This window comes from Hoplias malabaricus, chromosome 9, assembly GCF_029633855.1.
Source record: "Hoplias malabaricus isolate fHopMal1 chromosome 9, fHopMal1.hap1, whole genome shotgun sequence".
Taxonomy (NCBI): domain Eukaryota; kingdom Metazoa; phylum Chordata; class Actinopteri; order Characiformes; family Erythrinidae; genus Hoplias; species Hoplias malabaricus.
This window is the reverse complement of record NC_089808.1, coordinates 41,094,253-41,112,724: the sequence shown is the minus strand read 5'-3', so window position 1 is coordinate 41,112,724 and position 18,472 is coordinate 41,094,253. Positions and strand designations below refer to the sequence as shown.

The 18,472-nt window shown below is 45.6% G+C and overlaps 2 protein-coding genes across 6 annotated transcripts in view; one reads left to right on the top strand and one right to left on the bottom strand.

Moving 5' to 3' along the window:
* Positions 1 to 6,429, bottom strand: part of ccdc24 (coiled-coil domain containing 24) — a 30,317-nt gene extending 23,888 nt beyond the window's left edge. For 2 of the 5 annotated variants that reach the window (XM_066681524.1, XM_066681528.1), the window contains exons 1-2: positions 5,980 to 6,130; positions 4,788 to 4,930 (exon numbers count right to left, since the gene is read on the bottom strand). In XM_066681524.1, the coding sequence (XP_066537621.1) occupies positions 4,788 to 4,930; positions 5,980 to 6,046 (210 nt within the window). In that variant the 5' untranslated portion in view covers positions 6,047 to 6,130. The other 3 variants (XM_066681526.1, XM_066681527.1, XM_066681525.1) reach the window with 3 other exon arrangements.
* A 1,757-nt stretch (positions 6,430 to 8,186) lies between these two features.
* zgc:113531 (uncharacterized protein LOC541359 homolog) lies at positions 8,187 to 15,178 on the top strand. The gene is made up of 3 exons (XM_066680297.1): positions 8,187 to 8,583; positions 12,995 to 13,124; positions 14,764 to 15,178. Exons 1-3 carry the CDS (start codon positions 8,260 to 8,262, stop codon positions 14,943 to 14,945), a joined length of 636 nt encoding a protein of 211 aa, XP_066536394.1. The 5' UTR covers positions 8,187 to 8,259; the 3' UTR covers positions 14,946 to 15,178.
* Positions 15,179 to 18,472: the final 3,294 nt, after the last annotated feature.

The following is an 18,472-nucleotide window of genomic DNA, read 5'->3' as shown; positions in this document are numbered from 1 at the left end:
ACAGCCACTCGGAGGAAACCCACACAGGGAAAAGGGAGAACACACCACACTCCTCACAGACAGTCACCCGGAGGAAACCCACACAGACACAGTGAGAACAGACCACACTCCTCACAGACAGCCACTCGGAGGAAACCCACGCAGAGAAAAGGGAGAACACACCACACTCCTCACAGACAGTCACCCGTAGGAAACCCACACAGACACAGAGAGAACACACCACACTCCTCACAGACAGTCACCCGGAGGAAACCCACGCGGACACAGGGAGAACACACCACACTCCTCACAGACAGTCACCCGTAGGAAACCCACACAGACACAGAGAGAACACACCACACTCCTCACAGACAGTCACCCGGAGGAAACCCACACAGACACAGGGAGAACACACCACACTCCTCACAGACAGTCACCCAGAGGAAACCCATGCAGACACAGGGAGAACACACCACACTCCTCACAGACAGTCACCCGGAGGAAACCCACGCGGACACAGGGAGAACACACCACACTCCTCACAGACAGTCACCCGGAGCAGGACTCAAACCCACAACCTCCAGGTCCCTGGAGCTGTGTGACTGCGACACTAACCTGCTGCACCACCGTCCTGTCCCCCAGGAGAATATCTATGTCTTTGATCTGGTCCTGAATTACGCAAAATTGGGGCAAATCTGACATCTACCAAGAGTTTGTTTCTGGAGTGGGCAGCTATCATTCACTATACTGCCTCTCACACTGTGCTGTTCTGACTTGACTAGCTGACAACTCCTTAGTGCTCCAAGAGACCTACTGGGTTCACAAGTAGTTTAGCTATACATTTAGGACTTTAAAATCAATTTTATACTAAACTGGTTTCCCGTGCAGTGACCCGAGTATCTGAGTGATGTGCTCGATTCTCTTTGTTCCCAAGAATGGCTAAGAACAAAACGTTAAACGGTTCTGAACAGGTCTCTTGGGAGCCCTGATACAATTCCAATTAAACGTCTATGGAAAGTGCTGACACCTGCAGTCTGGAGAAGACACCCTTCAAACCTGGGACAGCTGCAGCGGCTTGCTCAGGAACAGTGAGCCAAACCATTTGCTGACAGTTGCAAGTCTCACTGAGAGCCACAGTTACAGTTTTTACACAGCCAATCCACCGACACTCTCAGACACAAGGTATGGTAGAGGTCCAGTGTAAATGCATGCTTAAAAGGTACAGCAGTGGTGTTAAAGTCCAGTTGTGTTCCCTAAAGGTTCAATACATTTTCTTCTCCAAAAAGAGAGGTGAATATATGTAATCTTTCCTTACAGATCTCAGCTAAATAGAAGAACACAATACAAGGCAAGGACATAAATTGGGCAAATGAACTCAACACAACTTAGAAATCTAAAAATGTAATAGAATAGGGTATAACTGGGGTCCTTACCTATAGGTACCCTTGAGGGTGCCACCACAGAGAGATTTGCTGATGGACTGTCGGAGGAAACCCACACAGACACAGGAAGAATATACCACACTCCCCACTGACAGTGATAGTGGTGTGGGGTTTGAGCACAGGCCCCTAAGGCCCCGGGAGATGTGTGACAGCGACACTACCTGCTGCACCGGATAACAATTGCTTTACTCAGTTTGAAGTTTTTCAGAGAAATCTGGGGGCTTCTTTAGTCTTTCAAGGAAAGGTACCAACATATTTCTCGACTCCCGTAATCACCTCACTCAGCATTTGCCTCATGTTCCTTGAAGATCTGACAAGCGACACTACTAGACCAGATACGGGTCATATGTGCCGTCCTGAGGGACCAGGAGCTGGACAAAATCTACACACATTACAACTGCAAGCCAGAAAAAAAAAACAGAGATAGGGAAAGGGAACATTAGGAATGATTAGACTGGGGCAGAGGGTCTGAACCCTAAACCCAAACTTACTTCACCCCCTCACCTCCCTTTTACTGAAATGTACAGGGTGGATACACCTTAATAAAACGGGAATGGTTGCTGATATTAACTTCCTGTTGGTGGCACATTAGTATATGGGAGGGGGGAAACTTTTCAAGATGGCAGGGCAGCACTTTGAACACATTTTATAAGTGGTCAGAAACTGGTAAATAACTCATGAATAAATAAAGTTACGTTAAAACCAACGCCCACCATTGTTTTTCTTGTGAAATTCCCAATGAGTTTGATGTGTCACATGACCCTCTTCCAATTGAAAAAACAAAAGTTGGATCCAAAATGGCCGACTTCAAAATGGCCGCCATGGTCACCACCCATCTTGAACAGTTTCCCGACTCCCATATACTAATGTGCCACAATCAGGAAGTTAATATCACCAACCATTCCCATTTTATTAAGGTGTATGCATAGAAATGAATCCACCCTGTAGTTCCAAGCTCCAAAAAAACAGGCTTGTTGCTTCTGCTGAGTTCTCCAGGACCCGATCCTCTAACGTCCCCCCCATGTTCTCTTCTATATACCTCCTGCATTTCAACCAGTGCGATGCAGCATACATTTTATGATCAAAAGGTATATCAGCTGGTCTAATATTTCTTCTGAATTCAATGATATCAACAGGTTGTTTGCTCACTTCTGTTGCAGTAAAAGCTCCTGCTCTTCTGGAAAGGCTTTATACTTGATGTCGGACCTTTGGTGTGAGAATGTCATGGCACTGAGCCACAATAACATTAGTGGAGTAAGTTCTAATGTTGGATGATTAGTTCTGGATCACAAACACCACTCTGACTAATCCAAAAGGTAGTGGACAAAGCTCAATCACATCAGAGAATGTCGCTGAACTCTTCAGCATCCCAACGCTGGGGGGCCGTATACTCCTAGATATCACTGGGCATGGCGAGCTGAGGCTCATGTGCAGCTGCTCCAGAAAGTCCCCATTTATTGAGCTGTGCTTTTCTATGGAGATCTGTAAATCCACCCCAGCCTGTGATGGTTCCCTCCTGTCTGTTTATTGGTCATCTCCAAGCTGAACTTTACAACATACGACAGCCGGAAACATTAGCAAACAACTAAGAACACGTCATTTTAGACTCCAGCAGTGGAGTCAGAGCGTTTAAAGCCCATGTTTATTTTCGCTCATTTATAACACAGCACATGGCAGCAGCTCAGACCTCTGCGCACCAAATCTGACAGTGCTACACTCTTATAAACTGTAAAAGCAATGCAATTTTGAGCTCTACTTTAGTGTGTCATCTCTGTCAAAGTTGCAGAACATTGCATCATACACTCTCCAAAAAACAAGGTACGGTAGAGGTACATTATTGAAGAAGAAACATGTTTATTGATCCCCTTGGGGAAATTACTTCTCTGCATTTGACCCATCCATGAACACACACACACACTAGGGGCAGGGGGCAACCCTCCGGCCTCAAGCTCCTCTAACCTCAAGGTTAGGCCACGGCTGCCCTCATGGTCACTAAAGATCACTATTGTTCACTAATGCTACAGTGTTAACACACTTTTAAAAAGGTGCAAAAGTCCAGTTATACTCTCTAAAAGTACATTACATTCCCGTCTTCAGAAGGAGAGGGGGATGACTGAAATCCTTTATTAGAGAACTGTGTAAAATTAAAGAACAAAAGCCCTGGGGATGAAACGGGGCGTATGAAATCAACAGGATCTCACAATTATAATAGAATAAGGTACAACTATATTAACTAACTACAGGTAAGAACCAGTGGCGGACGCTGGTCTTTCAAGGAGGGGAAGCTCAATTTCGGCCTACATTATAAAATGTGTCTGTTTATTTATACGTAAATTCTACCCTCCGTTCCTTTTTAAGAAAATGATCTGTGACCCTGTCGTACCAACAAGGCGTCTTTTCCAGGGACTTGACCAGTGTCCTCTCAATGGCCAGCAGAGCTAGGGTCGCTGATTCGCTCATTTCGCTGTCAATCAAAAAGGGATTCAGCCTCAGACAGATCATCCAATCATCATGCAGAAGCTGAGCGTCCGGGCCAGCCGAGGCCAGCCCACTGCCCCATAGACCCCCAGAGACGCTGAGCGTCCGATGGGCGGGACAAAGCCCAGCATTTATCCAATGACTCGTCTTGTTTCACTGCACTTCACTGCTTCGCTATTGAACTCTGTGGAGCGTCCTCACTGTTTAAAGCACCGTGAAGCTGCGGGAATGATTGAGAGGAAAGCCGCGTCTTTACCAGTGATAAGAAGCTGATTCTGAACAAAAGTTGAGCGCGTTGTAGTGCATATTTATTCACTGACATGTACACACAACAGTATATATTTGATCACTTATTTTTTTACATTTTAGGGGAAGCTGAGCTTCTCTTGCAGTCTTAGAGCAATCGCCACTGGTAAGAACAGGTGACAATTTTTCCTGACAGTGTACTATACCCTTTATGGCAATAACATGGTGCTACGTGGGTTTTAGCATCCTCCTTTCAGCAGGCTAATCAATTTAAGCACTTTCACACTGTATGGACTTCGTACCCTTAATTGTTACAGTTAAGTTTTCTCTTCTCTAATTTGATCCTATTTTATTATTATTATTTTTTATCATATCTTCTCTTCTCATTTTATCTTTTCTTCACTATTATTAAATATCATTAACATGTAGTGTCCAGTGAGGAAGTAGCAAGTTAATTCACACAAACGTATAAACAATAAACATATTCTAATAACCACTCCCACAAAGTTCACGAAGGCAACTAAAGTCCCACACTAATTTTTATAGTGGCACAATACCAGTTTGGTCAGTTTTCAGAGTACGCCGCTGAGATCTTTGAAAACAAAGGTCCTTTGACGTGTAAACTCAAATAGAGCCCCTTACCTCAGAGTATGTTTCAGTGTACATGTCAATCAGTCCTTCTCCGAGTACAGCCTTAATCTCAGGAAGCTCCGAGTCAGGGACACACTCCTTCACCAGGTCCCACACACACGGCTGGAGCTGGAAACTCTCCATCAGACCACCACCTTCAAGACATTAAAGAGGGATCTACATTACAACCTGCAAATCAATATGGTCTCATTAATATGATTAAGATGGAAGGAAAACACATATATTTACAGGTTTCACACTTTATTTCTCAATTTTTCCCCTAATTTACAAGCCATTCTCTCGTTTTCTTAAACATACGTGCATTTATTATTATTTGTTTTTAAATTATTACTTGTGGTCACAGTATACAAGTCGTTCTAACTTTTGTTTCTGTAATTGTCCACAGTAGCGTACCACGTGGAAATGAGCTCTCCATTACTTTCTTTAATTTGAGTGTCTTTATAATAGTTTGGAACAATAAATTAAATGTCTTCACTTTTAGAAAGAAATTGAGTGGAGATTTAAAAACAGTGTGAACGAGTTGAGAAATTGTGGGCCATTTTTTTTCCTTCAAAATATTTTTCCTCTTACATTTGGTCCTTCTAGGGCTCCATAATTTTCACTCTCTCTGAATAAACACAGGGTTAAAGTGTGTCTTCCTGTAAAAGGAACCCATGTCGGAAAAGAGGTAGTTCATTCATTGTCTCTAACGCCAATCCACCTACCAGCGTGTGTTTGTGGGAAGAAACCCACACAGACACGGGGAGAACACACCACACTCCTCACAGACAGTAACTGGGAGCGGGACTCTTACCCACAACCCCCAGGTCCCTGGAGCTGTGTGACTGCGACACTGTAGTAAATTTTAGTTTACTAAATTGTAGTCTTGCGCCAGAGTCTTTAGGGAGCGACTGACACGCAAAAGAACCAATCACAAGTCTGCTATTTGGGCATGACGTGCAGAAGGAAGCAGAGAGCCAATCAGAAAGCAGCTGGCAGAATCCAGAGCGTGAGGCTAGATTATAGCACACTGAAATAATTAGACTCCCCTGTGACTAAATAGTGACAAATTTAGCCAGGGACACTGTATTACGATGGTTTTTAGATGAGCTTTTTGATCAACAAGTACTTAAAAATACACAGCGCAGCAAAAAAATAATAAAAAATAGCACCCAAATGAAATAATTAATAACCAATATTTTACCATTTTCACCATTATGAGAAGTACGTAAATTCACAGCTGGTTTTAGATAGCAAACAAAAACGGTCATAAACAGAGCACTATCACCACCACTGTAAATTAATGAGTTGATAGGTTTCTCTAAAATCAACTGTTTCACACTTAAACACGGTGAAAGTCTCTTTGAATCTCAAACACTGAATTCTGTGGTGGGTGGACTTCCCCTTCCGCTCTTCATTAGCAGGAAGACAGGCAACAACAGTCTTTTTCTATTTAGCCTCAGCGCGCTATACCTCGTGCAGCCAGCTGTTGGTGTGTAAACTACTGCACTGAGAGAAACACGGTGTTTGAAGCAGTTAAGTCGTTTCGCTGTGTATAAAGTTTGGTGTTTGTTGTTTACCTGCCGTTTCTTCTCTGTGCGCTCAGTAGCTAATGTACACAGTCTCGTTGCCATGGAGAAAATCTCGCGAGATTACAGAACGCAGGCTCCGGCCTTGTCCTAATTCCTGCCCTACCCCAGAGTCTGAGTGTTTCTGTTGTGTATTTGTTAATTATTGTATTTCTACGTGTATAATTGGAATTTCTACTCATTCTGCGGAGTTGATAAAAGCCACAGACCACTAGTGGTGTTGTCGTTTTGTAGCTAATCTAATGCCCTATGGAATTAGGTCTATACCAAATTATAAAGACGAATGGCATTCGTTCATTCAACTCTACCAGGAAATAAAACAGTTATTTTGTTTCTCACCATCAAATTTTCTCATTTAGAAATAATGCTGTAGTCCTAAATATGGTCATTATAAACCCCACCCCCCATTACAAAACGTTTAAATGACATTATCCTACAGCAGGATGTGGATCCCATGACAGAATGTATTTGTTTCCACAGCAGATCACATGATTTCTATTCTCATAGCCTGCTTTGGCTATATTTCTTTCCAGCTGTAGTCACTTTATATTTTTCTTAGGCATGTTTGAGTAGAAGGGGCTGCACGGTGGTGCAGCAGGTTAGTGTCGCAGTCACACAGCTCCAGGGACCTGGAGGTTGTGGGTTCGATTCCCGCTCTGGGTGACTGTCTGTGAGGAGTGTGGTGTGTTCTCCCTGTGTCTGCGTGGGTTTCCTCCGGGTGACTGTCTGTGAGGAGTGTGGTGTGTTCTCCCTGTGTCTGCGTGGGTTTCCTCTGGGTGACTGTCTGTGAGGAGTGTGGTGTGTTCTCCCTGTGTCTGCGTGGGTTTCCTCCGGGTGACTGTCTGTGAGGAGTGTGGTGTGTTCTCCCTGTGTCTGCGTGGGTTTCCTCTGGGTGACTGTCTGTGAGGAGTGTGGTGTGTTCTCCCTGTGTCTGCGTGGGTTTCCTCTCTACAAAACCCCCCGTTGGTAGGTGGATTGGCTACACAAAAGTGTTTGTAGGTGTGAGTGAATGTGTATATTGCCCTGTGAAGGACTGGCGCCCCCTCCAGGGTGTATTCCTGCCTTGCACCCAATGATTCCAGGTAGGCTCTGGACCCGCCGCGACCCTGAACTGGATAAGGGTTACAGATAATGAATGAATGTTTGAGTAGAAATGATAATGCAAGATTTGGAATGGACCAGTGCTTACAACCCTTTTGTTGTTTCTAAAAGGATGCACAAACATGCGCTTTGAAGAGGGATTTTGTTTTAAGGCAAGAAGCGGACAGGGCCAATGTGTATGCCCCTGTTCTCAACCCTTCACCAACAATCCAAAGGTGTGTGTTTCTTATACGACATTGGGGAACAAACGTGACAGAGCTAGTGCTTGGTACTTGACTCTCCTGATGTTGCTCTAGAATGACAAGAAAGTGTGCACATCCAGGGGGACCTTAATGAACTGGGACACAGCCAGTGCTATTGTATTGTTGACCTAGAATGTTGAGACTATACACTTTAGAGAGAGGTAACCCTCCTGAGTTTTTCCGGTGTGTTTTCCTATCACAATGAAGATGAATCCTAGAGCATCACTGCATGTGTTTAGTGTGCCCTTGTGCACTGGGTTTTCAGAGCTTGGACAAACGGGACAAATCTGGATATCAGAAAACAGATGGAGGCGCTCAGAAGTACACAAAGTGCAAATGTGAACTTCAGTTCCGCAAGTGTGCACTTCATAGGGGGCGTTAGAGCTTAGGAGAAGAATTGGGACAGAGCCCATACACTTTTTGAGAGTGAGTGGCGCTGCGCTTCACTGTGGAACTCTATAGAAACTCAAGAGTGTGAATGTGTGAGTGTGTGTGAATGAGTGAGACTGACTGTCTGTCTGTGACTGTCTGTGTGTTTTGGGATTTTAAACCATGTCCGTGCTGGGCTCCGTGCTGCTGCTCGCGCTCACCGCGCGCCTGTCCCTCTCCTCCCCGTTGCCCGGTTCGGCTCCGGAGGAGATGTGCGAGGCGAACGGCTCGGTGTACTACGTGGGAGAGTGGTACTTTCTGGACTCGGACCACTGCAGTCAGTGCGAGTGCACGGCGCAGGGCTCGGTGTGCGCGCGCACGGAGTGCACGGTGCTACCCGCCGCGTGCATCCACGTGAGCCACTACCCGAGCGACTGCTGCCCGCGGTGCGAGAGCATCGGCTGCGAGCACCGGGGACAGGTCTACGAGCTCGGACAGAGCTTCCAGGTACGCACACACGAAACACACGAATCTTGTATGTGTGAATTGTGGGGACATTACATAGACTTCCATTCATTTGTGGGGACTTACCATTCTTTTTCACATGAGGAATACCAGCTTAAACCTAGTCCTAAACTTAATTAGACTTTAAAACATGTCTCCACCTTAAAATGTAAAGATTTACATTAGTCCCCATAATGTACGTAAACCGTGATATAGCAGTCCCCACTCCCTAAAACTACACACAGCCTTGTATTTGTGAATTGTGGGGACGTTATTTAGTTACCTAAAAATATATACTGTATATATTTCTTTGCAGACACTCCTTTAATTTTAACATTAACCCACAATGAACCCAGAAGACACATGTCTTCACCTTAAAATGTAATGAATTTAATTTAAGGAAGACAAGTCCCACACTGTGTAAACAGAGATATACAAGTCCCCACAATGGTGCAGCAGGAGAAGGGGCCTAATCTGATGAACCACAGTCTCTTTCCTCATGTGGATGACCTGGAGAAGAGGCAGCACCAGGACACTGTATGGGAAGAAGAAGGAGACAGGTTGATGCCCTGGGAGACGTTCTTCTGGGAAACCTCGGGTCTTTGTGTTCATGCGAATGTTACTTTGACATGAAGCACCTTCTTAAACTTTTACTGCAGCCCTTTACAGAGACAGTGTTGGCTTCAAAATGTCGGCTTGACCTAAAAATCTGATCTCAACCTGATGCAGCAACTGTGGGATGTGTCGAGAAACACCGTCTACTCCATGGACGCCCACCTCGCAGCTTAAAGTGTCTACTGCTAATGTGTAGGTTCCAGACACAACAGGACACCCTCAGAGGCCTTGTGGGGACCGTGCCCTGAGAGATCAGAGCTGTGTTGGCGGTACGCGAGGGTCCTACACCAGTTTACAGAGATGGTCGTAATGTTAAGTCTCAGAAATATCAGGTTCCTACTTTGGAGCAATTTGGGACGACTGCATGATTCAGGATCTCAGCTGTGAAGCATGGGGGTGGGAGCATCATGGTGTGGGTCTGTTTTGATGAGAAAGGAACTGGTGCTCTGGAGGATTATTTAGAAATACAGAAACAACACCGGAATAAACTTGATTAGAACTATTCCACCAGGACAGTGATCTTAAGCACTCCAGTAAACAATTAGCCGTTGATTCAACGTTGAAATAACGTAATGACTGCCGTCTAATCAACGTTCTCTTAAGGTTGAAAATGAAAGTTGAAAAGACGTCCAAACACAGACATTGAAAAGACGACAATTAGACGTATTTTGGACGTCCACTGACGTTATTAATTGGTCACCACTGATAACTAACTTATTAAGATGGATTCTGGACGTCCGTTGACGTTTAAAATATGTCCTTGACGGACAGACTACTTTTAGACCTATTTTGAACGTCCAGGGACGTTGTTTACTGGGCAGAAGTGTGGGGAAGTGGCTGAAGGACAAGGGAAGGGGACATGAAGGTGTAGACTGAATTGAGGTGTTGGGGCGTGAGGGAAAAGTGCATGTTCACTTTATTAGATCAACACCGCCACCTTGTGGTTAGTTGGAACTAGTGGCTGTTACACTGTTTCTCCCACTGTCTGATAATGATTACCATTAATTTGACTAATAATTAATTATTAAATATGGCAGTATTTACTACTGTAAACAAACACACCACAATGACTAATGCTAATATAATGTTGATGTACCTCTTGTTTGCTCAGCCCCTCCCACTACACCCCACTCCTGCATTTACACGGTCAGCCACGTTGTGGATAATATACTAATCTGGAGTCTGTGCCCCTGTCCCTGCAGTATCAGCCTCTATTTCTCTGTGAGGAGTCAATGGCAGTCACATAAGCGTTAGTGAGGTCAGGACATGGAGTCAGAGGATTAGTTCTGGATCATAAACACCACTCCACCTCCTCCCAAAGATGCAGAGAGTGGCTTTTTGTCCAAATGCAGTGAGGTACAGTGGGAGTTCATGGCTGATGGACACTAGAGGGCAGCACAGTGCTGTGGCTGAGAGGTACACAACACTGCTTTGGAGTCAGAGGACTGTAAAAGCAGGGAAAAGTGAGCTGTAAATGTCCAAGGAAAAAAATGTTGGTACAAAATGTAAATAAAAATGATTGAAGCATTATATTTAATCAAAAATAGTACAAAGACTGTACTTCATATCATCGCTGTCCAAAGATAAACATGTATCTCCAACAGTGACTTTACAGTTACATTTGTCAGGCTGCTCCAGCAGCACCTGCTGTGTCTGATCCACACCACCACCACGTCAGTGTCACTGCAGCGCTGAGAGTGATCCACCACCACATCACACCTGCTCTGTGGGGGTCCTGAGCGCTGAGGAACAGGGGGAAAGTGGGGGTAAAATGTATGAAGGTCAGAGAATAGAAGGGATCTAATAATGGTCTGTAATTGTGGAGCTGTAGAAACAAGGAGGTGGTTATTCCCAAGGAAGTAAAGGCTAATACTCCGTCAAATGGGAAAACACGCTAAAGAACCACGTTAAAGACCTTGGTTTCAGAAGAAATATGGGATGGGGTCCCCAAGCCTTATCTCTCCTACGGTTACTGCGTCATGGACTAAGAGATGCCCTGAGGAGTCCCTCACTGTGGAGGTAATGGGAAAATAGCTCCATGTTTTCTGGCATCACCGGTACATTCCTGTACTCTGGAGACACCCCGGAGCAGCACAGTAGTGCTGGGTGTTATGCGATTGGGTGATTTCATCTATTGGAGGAACCCTGGGGGTGATCTGAGTCTCTGACAGGTCTGTGGGCAGACGCTTCCTTCCAGTCCATTTAACCACCACCTCCACATCTGAGCCCCAGGGGGCAGCACCGCCTCCACTTAAACAGCGTCTTGGGGGAGGGCCGGGGCCAGGGGGGGTCTTACAGAATCTGTGTTTTTCCTCCTGGAAGATTTGGAGATGTTGTATAACATGCTTGGGTGATATTGTGCTAAAAAGTGTTGTCGTAGCAACAAGGTACACTCTGACTTAAGCCAAAAAATAAAAAAAACAGTGGAGACCCTAAAGGTTTTCTTCTTAAAGGGAAAGTTCACCTTTGTTTCACATTTGTTTCTTTTGAAACTAGGGAAACTCTGACCCTATTTTTTGTCAATTGCTTGAATGATTTGTTAAATTTACTTACAATAAAGTCACACCCCACTTCCATTGGAATTCATTCAATTAAGAAATCCATATTAAACATGTTATACACACAACCTTTGGCTGATACACACACACAGACGTTCCTTCTAAAGACAACGTTCATGAAAAGGCATTCGCTGAGGCTAAAGCTTCTAGTTGTTTTAACTACTTTCTGCATGACTGACAAGTGTATTCCTCTGTAGGACTTCCCCGTGTGTATTCATGCTTGTGTTGCAAAGTTGATAAACGACTGGAACAAAGACAACTACCAGTTTGTTCCATTCACAGTTACGTTTTTTGGAAGCAGTTGGAGAGCCTCAGTCACCCCAGAAAAAACAATTACAAAGATGAGAACAGATCAGAACAGTCTGTGAGGAGTGTGGTGTGTTCTCTCTGTGTCTGCGTGGGTTTCCTCCGGGTGACTGTCTGTGAGGAGTGTGGTGTTCTCCCTCTGTGTCTGTGTGGGTTTCCTCCGGGTGACTGTCTGTGAGGAGTGTGGTGTGTTCTCACTGTGTCTGCGTGGGTGTCCTCCGGGTGACTGTCTGTGAGGAGTGTGGTGTGTTCTCCCTGTGTCTGTGTGGGTTTCCTCCGGGTGACTGTCTGTTAGGAGTGTGGTGTGTTCTCCCTGTGTCTGCGTGGGTTTCCTCCGGGTGATTGTCTGTGAGGAGTGTGGTGTGTTCTCCCTGTGTCTGCGTGGGTTTCCTCCGGGTGACTGTCTGTGAGGAGTGTGGTGTGTTCTCCCTGTGTCTGCGTGGGTTTCCTCCGGGTGACTGTCTGTGAGGAGTGTGGTGTGTTCTCCCTGTGTCTGCGTGGGTTTCCTCCGGGTGACTGTCTGTGAGAAGTGTGGTGTGTTCATTTAATTGTAGTTAGAACAGAAGTGAAAGTATTTGCCTATAACGATGCTGGGCCATATCTGGCCATTTTTATTGGTGTAAACATTCAGAATGCAAGGGGAACCCAGCGTAGTCACGAAAACATATACGTCCAGCAGCCCATTACAACGTCTGTTACAAAACAGCAGTTCTACTGACACTTAGATGAAGCTTGATGTCTATTTCAGAGATTCTGTAGTAAACCTAGTATCTAGTATTTTCAGGTAACCCCTGTACGGAGCTTAAACCCATGAGAGGTACATGGTGCAGAAAAAAACTAGTCAGTAAAATATTCATTCAAAAAATGTCATAAAATGGTGAGTGGTAAAAATGTGCGCTGGCTCTTCTAACGAATAATGTGTGTGTGTTCCTCAGCCCTCGGAGTGTGAGCAGTGTACCTGCGACAGTGACGGCATTGCCAGGTGTCTGGTGGCAGACTGCGCCCCTCCGCCGTGTGTGAACCCTGTCTATCAGCCAGGGAAGTGTTGTCCCGACTGCAAAGACGGTAAGCTCTTTTAAATATTGCTTGGATGCCAAAAAACTCCTTTGGCAAACAATAACATAGTGCCTCGTCACTAATCCCTCTGTTTCTCAGACAGTCACACACTCCATAATTGTGGCTGCCAACGGCACATGCAAATAGTCCACATAAAACAGACGCAGAAGCACTTTGGTCTGCAATCCAGCTGCGCACATGCGAAGGTTCGGCTGCTAATAACCTCGCGCAATATCCTCTCCTAATCCCAGATTTGCAATAAAGCAGAAAATGCGAGGGCACGCACTCTTTTCAGCCGCACTCCCTCTCATTTATTGCCAAGAAACGCGATTATGCTCCTGGTGAAATTCACTCCACAGCTCGCTGCGGCTCTGCGCGCTGTAATATACGCAGGTAATTATAGTATTTACCCTGAGAAAACAAAAAGGAAGGCAGCCTTGGGGGTCAGAATTTACATATAAACATCTGTTCAACATGTGGGGAAAACAACTGATTACAGTGGATAAATTGGTTAAAGTAGAGTAACACACAGTCTGTTTTATTACGCTTTAAAGGGTATGACGGTGTCACTTGTTCAGTTCATGTGCACATTTATGTGAGTATCTGGAGCCAATGAAACCTGGGATAAAACGAGTCGTTCTGATTCTGCTCTGCTACTGACCTCAAGAATGGCCCCGCCCCCTCGCCTGAGTCTGTCCAATCGCAGCGCTGGACCCACGTTTATGTGAGAGCGCAAAGACGAGGTTAAAGGTAGCAAAACAGACACAACGAGTGCGAAGAAATAACAGCACTGGGTAAAAACAGAGAAAACGAGAACGGAGAAGAAAGAGAACAGAGCAAAAACGGCTAAAACGAGAGCAATCTCGTAAACAGTGACGTTAAACTCACTTTACAAAACTGTAAAGTGGGTAACACAAGAGAGCGTCTGCACCACAAGTGTATAGTCTGCTTTAGAACATATATCAAATAATAACCAATCAGTAAACAGCTGGAGATTTTACCTAAAACAGAAAATGGACGTCCATCAAACATCGTGTGCTGACCCTTGTGGCTGGTGTAGAGAGAATGTACTGATTATAATGGGAACATTCTGTTCTCTCTCTCACTCACAGCACCTGCAGTTAGGACACGGTGAAGGAGTGTAACCAGCGTGATTAGGCCATTTTCAGTGCATTACACTCTCTCTGTGTCCGCATCATTAGCCCACCTCGTAACCAGCGGTGTTCCATTAAAATTCAGTGAAAGGTAGTTGGTAAAAAAGCCAGTGACACTGTCCTCTCTCTCATGTCTCTCTAGCGCTCTCTACTGAGCTGGCAATGCAGTAAACAGTCCGTTTTATTGGCTCAGTTGAGTGATAACATTCCTGTATTAAACTGGATCAGCTGCACCACTGGTAAACTGCCACAACTGTCTGTAAGGAGGATGTGTGTAGATTAGAGGCATTAAAAGATGTGAGCATCTGCCTATTATGGTTTCCACAGGGGGTTATGGGTAATTCAAAAATTCAATGAGCATTCAGTACTTTACACTGATTCACACTAAAGTGTTACGGAACAAACCGTACCTGCTCATTTCCATCGAATGTGAGTATCTTGTCCTGGTGAATGGACTGGAACACATTTATTGTTAATGATCTGTGGCCCCTCAGGTCCCAACTGCTACGCGGACGCCTCCAGAACCAGGGTGATCCCCGCAGGAGAGCCGGTGTGGGTCGACTCCTGCACTAAGTGCCGGTGCCACGATGGACAGGATGCCGGGTACTGGGAGGGCAACCGCCTCGCCACCTGCACCCGTCTACGTAACTGCACGTCCAGCCACGGAGACAACTGAGATCCCAAACTCCTGCAGTTAACAAGGACTCCCCGCTATCAGACCGAAGACCACCGAACACAACTGTGTTAAAGTGAAATCTCATTTCCTCTTTCCCTTATGTATAACAAAGCAGCCCAAACAATAGAAATGGTCCTTTAAATCTCAGTGAAATGGTTTGTTTTGCTTTCTCCTGTAGAGGGACCTACTGGAACATACAAGGTTTTGTTTCGGCAGCAGTTAAATGTAGCTAACTCAATACATACAACATGTTACTGTTGAGTGCTGTCAGATAAGCATTCAGATAAGGACAAGGCAAAATGATGTCAATAACGTGAAGCATTAATTAGTGCCCCTTGTGGAAGATGTTAAGAGTGAGTGAGTGAGCGAGTGAGTGAGTGAAAGACTGAGCAAGTTTTACTAAATATTTTCCATATAAAAATCTTAAGCTTTTTTCTTGAAACCTTCGTCTATTTAATCCAGGGACATTCAGCTACAGCCCAGGTTTGTTCACATGGTGTTATTAATGTGAAAAACCATTAGCTTCCCTTGTTCCATTAGGTACTTCTCACATAAACTGTAGCTGGCTTCTTGTTCATCTACAGTTCCAGAGACCAACACATCCACCAAACGTGGCAATTAACAGATACATTATATCAGGAGGGTTGGCCTCGAGCCCTCCAGGACCAGTGAGCCCCCATTAACCCATTGGCTCCAGCATAAAACAAAAAAGGCAAATGGGAAATGGTGTTCATTTAATTTTTTATAGAACCACTGTTTTAAATTCTGGACATGAGCTGAAGATGGTGGTATCTTCATTCCTGTATAGACCTCGTGATTAGGACTGTGAACTGTGTTCTTTATAACGTGAGGTTAACCGACTCAGCCGAACGATGCTTTGACCTTGTATGGGGCCAAAGTCTTTCAAACTCAATTTTTTTCACAACTCCACATACATTTTTTTCATATCTCCACATAAAGTAATTCTAAAATAGAGCTAAGTGAGCTGCGATGGCCAATCCAGTGCATTCACTTTGTCGTTCTTAAGTGATGTGTTCTCCCTGTGTCTGTGTGGGTTTCCTCCGGGTGACTGCCTGTGAGGAGTGTGGTGTGTTCTCTCTGTGTCTGCGTGGGTTTCCTCCGGGTGACTGTCTGTGAGGAGTGTGGTGTGTTCTCTCTGTGTCTGCGTGGGTTTCCTCCGGGTGACTGTCTGTGAGGAGTGTGGTGTGTTCTCCCTGTGTCTGCGTGGGTTTCCTCCGGGTGACTGTCTGTGAGGAGTGTGGTGTGTTCTCCCTGTGTCTGCGTGGGTTTCCTCCGGGTGACTGTCTGTGAGGAGTGTGGTGTGTTCTCCCTGTGTCTGCGTGGGTTTCCTCCGGGTGACTGTCTGTGAGGAGTGTGGTGTGTTCTCCCTGTGTCTGCGTGGGTTTCCTCCGGGTGACTGTCTGTGAGGAGTGTGGTGTGTTCTCCATGTGTCTGCGTGGGTTTCCTCCGGGTGACTGTCTGTGAGGAGTGTGGTGTGTTCTCCCTGTGTCTGCGTGGGTTTCCTCCGGGTGACTGTCTGTGAGGAGTGTGGTGTGTTCTCCCTGTGTCTGCGTGGGTTTCCTCCGGGTGACTGTCTGTGAGGAGTGTGGTGTGTTCTCCCTGTGTCTGCGTGGGTTTCCTCCGGGTGACTGTCTGTGAGGAGTGTGGTGTGTTCTCCCTGTGTCTGCGTGGGTTTCCTCCGGGTGACTGTCTGTGAGGAGTGTGGTGTGTTCTCCATGTGTCTGCGTGGGTTTCCTCCGGGTGACTGTCTGTGAGGAGTGTGGTGTGTTCTCTCTGTGTCTGCGTGGGTTTCCTCCGGGTGACTGTCTGTGAGGAGTGTGGTGTGTTCTCCATGTGTCTGCGTGGGTTTCCTCCGGGTGACTGTCTGTGAGGAGTGTGGTGTGTTCTCCATGTCTCTGTGTGGGTTTCCTCCAGGTGACTGTCTGTGAGGAGTGTGGTGTGTTCTCCCTGTGTCTGTGTGGGTTTCCTCCGGGTGACTGTCTGTGAGGAGTGTGGTGTGTTCTCCATGTCTCTGCGTGGGTTTCCTCCGGGTGACTGTCTGTGAGGAGTGTGGTGTGTTCTCCCTGTGTCTGTGTGGGTTTCCTCCGGGTGACTGTCTGTGAGGAGTGTAGTGTGTTCTCCCTGTGTCTGCGTGGGTTTCCTCCGGGTGACTGTCTGTGAGGCATATAATCGATAATCCTAATCTAAACGTGTTATGAAATGTGTGGAGTTGTGAAAAACCAGAGTCTGAACTTTTGGCCTTAAATGTTTCTAGTGCGAGCTGCAAGTAGGAGACTGACGCCATGAATCGACTGGATATGGGAAAAGAGTCCAACTACAAATATGTGGAGGAGTGTGTGTTATTCTTCCGTATTGATTCCTCTCCCTGAAGATTGGACATTGCAGTAGTCTCATTAGACATGGGAATATATTAAGTGAGTACACACCTCTTGGTGAAACGTCTTGTAGGACATAGAAATATAAACAGTGTATATATTCTAATGCAGTGCATCACACAGATACTATACACTTTCATACACAACTTCAATTTCCTATTGAACAAAACAACAACAAAAACACATTTGCATTGGAGGACGGGCATTATGTATCTCTGTCACGTGCCTTGCTGTGCCCCCACTGCAATAGCTCTGAGCCCCCCCTCCGGCCCCCCCCCTTTGGGAACCACTGCTATATGACCATGGGGTTGTAGACACCCCTAATACTTAAGCTTGTATAATCTCTATAGAAAAGCATGTAATTAGACGTTCACACTGTTCACTGTGTGTATTAGTGACATGTCCTTTAGAGACGACTTGTTCAGAGTGTGTTCCTGCCTTGTGTCCAGTGATTCAGGGTAGGCTCCAGACACATTGGGATCCTGACCAGGATGAAGTGGTTATAGAAAATGAATGAATGAAAGAAAAATGAGTCTCTGCTCAATACCACAGTACAGTTTCTAAACCTGTTCACTCAAGTTGCATAGATTACTTACTTTCTAAAGGATCTCTCTCTCTCTCTGGGGTCAGCACCCTGTGTCCAGCTGACCTCTGGCTCGTGCAGCCATGGATGTTGATTATGTAGCAGTATGAGATCATATAAAGCTTTGATATTTGGACGGATAAACACTGTGCCCAAACGTTTGTAGACACTCCTTTTAGACGAAGGCGATAATTTATTAATCCCTTTGAAGAAACTGAGTGTCTGCATTTAACCCATTTGTGATATTGAAAACACACACACACACTAGGGGGCAGTGAGCAGACACACACACACACACACACACACACACACACACAGAGCAGCGGGCAGTCAGACATATCTCCCTAGGAGCAGATGAGGGAGGAGAATGTGGCATTAGGGCATTCATCGACTTTAAGATCAGCTGTGTGGAGTTGCACTGACCTGTGTTTCCTGACCTCTTTGTATCAGAGCCAGTGTTAACTCTTCCAGCAGTGTGTGTTGCAGTCACCATCCTGTGGGCTTGACCCTGACTGGCTCACTTTGTTCCTCACTCATCAGTGAGCTCC

Coding starts and splice junctions, on each gene's coding strand:
- zgc:113531 (XM_066680297.1), top strand. CDS start 8,260: ATGTCCGTGCTGGGCTCCGTGCTGCTGCTCGCGCTCACCGCGCGCCTG. Junction 8,584..12,994: donor AGCTCGGACAGAGCTTCCAG/GTACGCACACAC, acceptor TGTGTTCCTCAG/CCCTCGGAGTGTGAGCAGTG. Junction 13,125..14,763: donor TTGTCCCGACTGCAAAGACG/GTAAGCTCTTTT, acceptor GTGGCCCCTCAG/GTCCCAACTGCTACGCGGAC.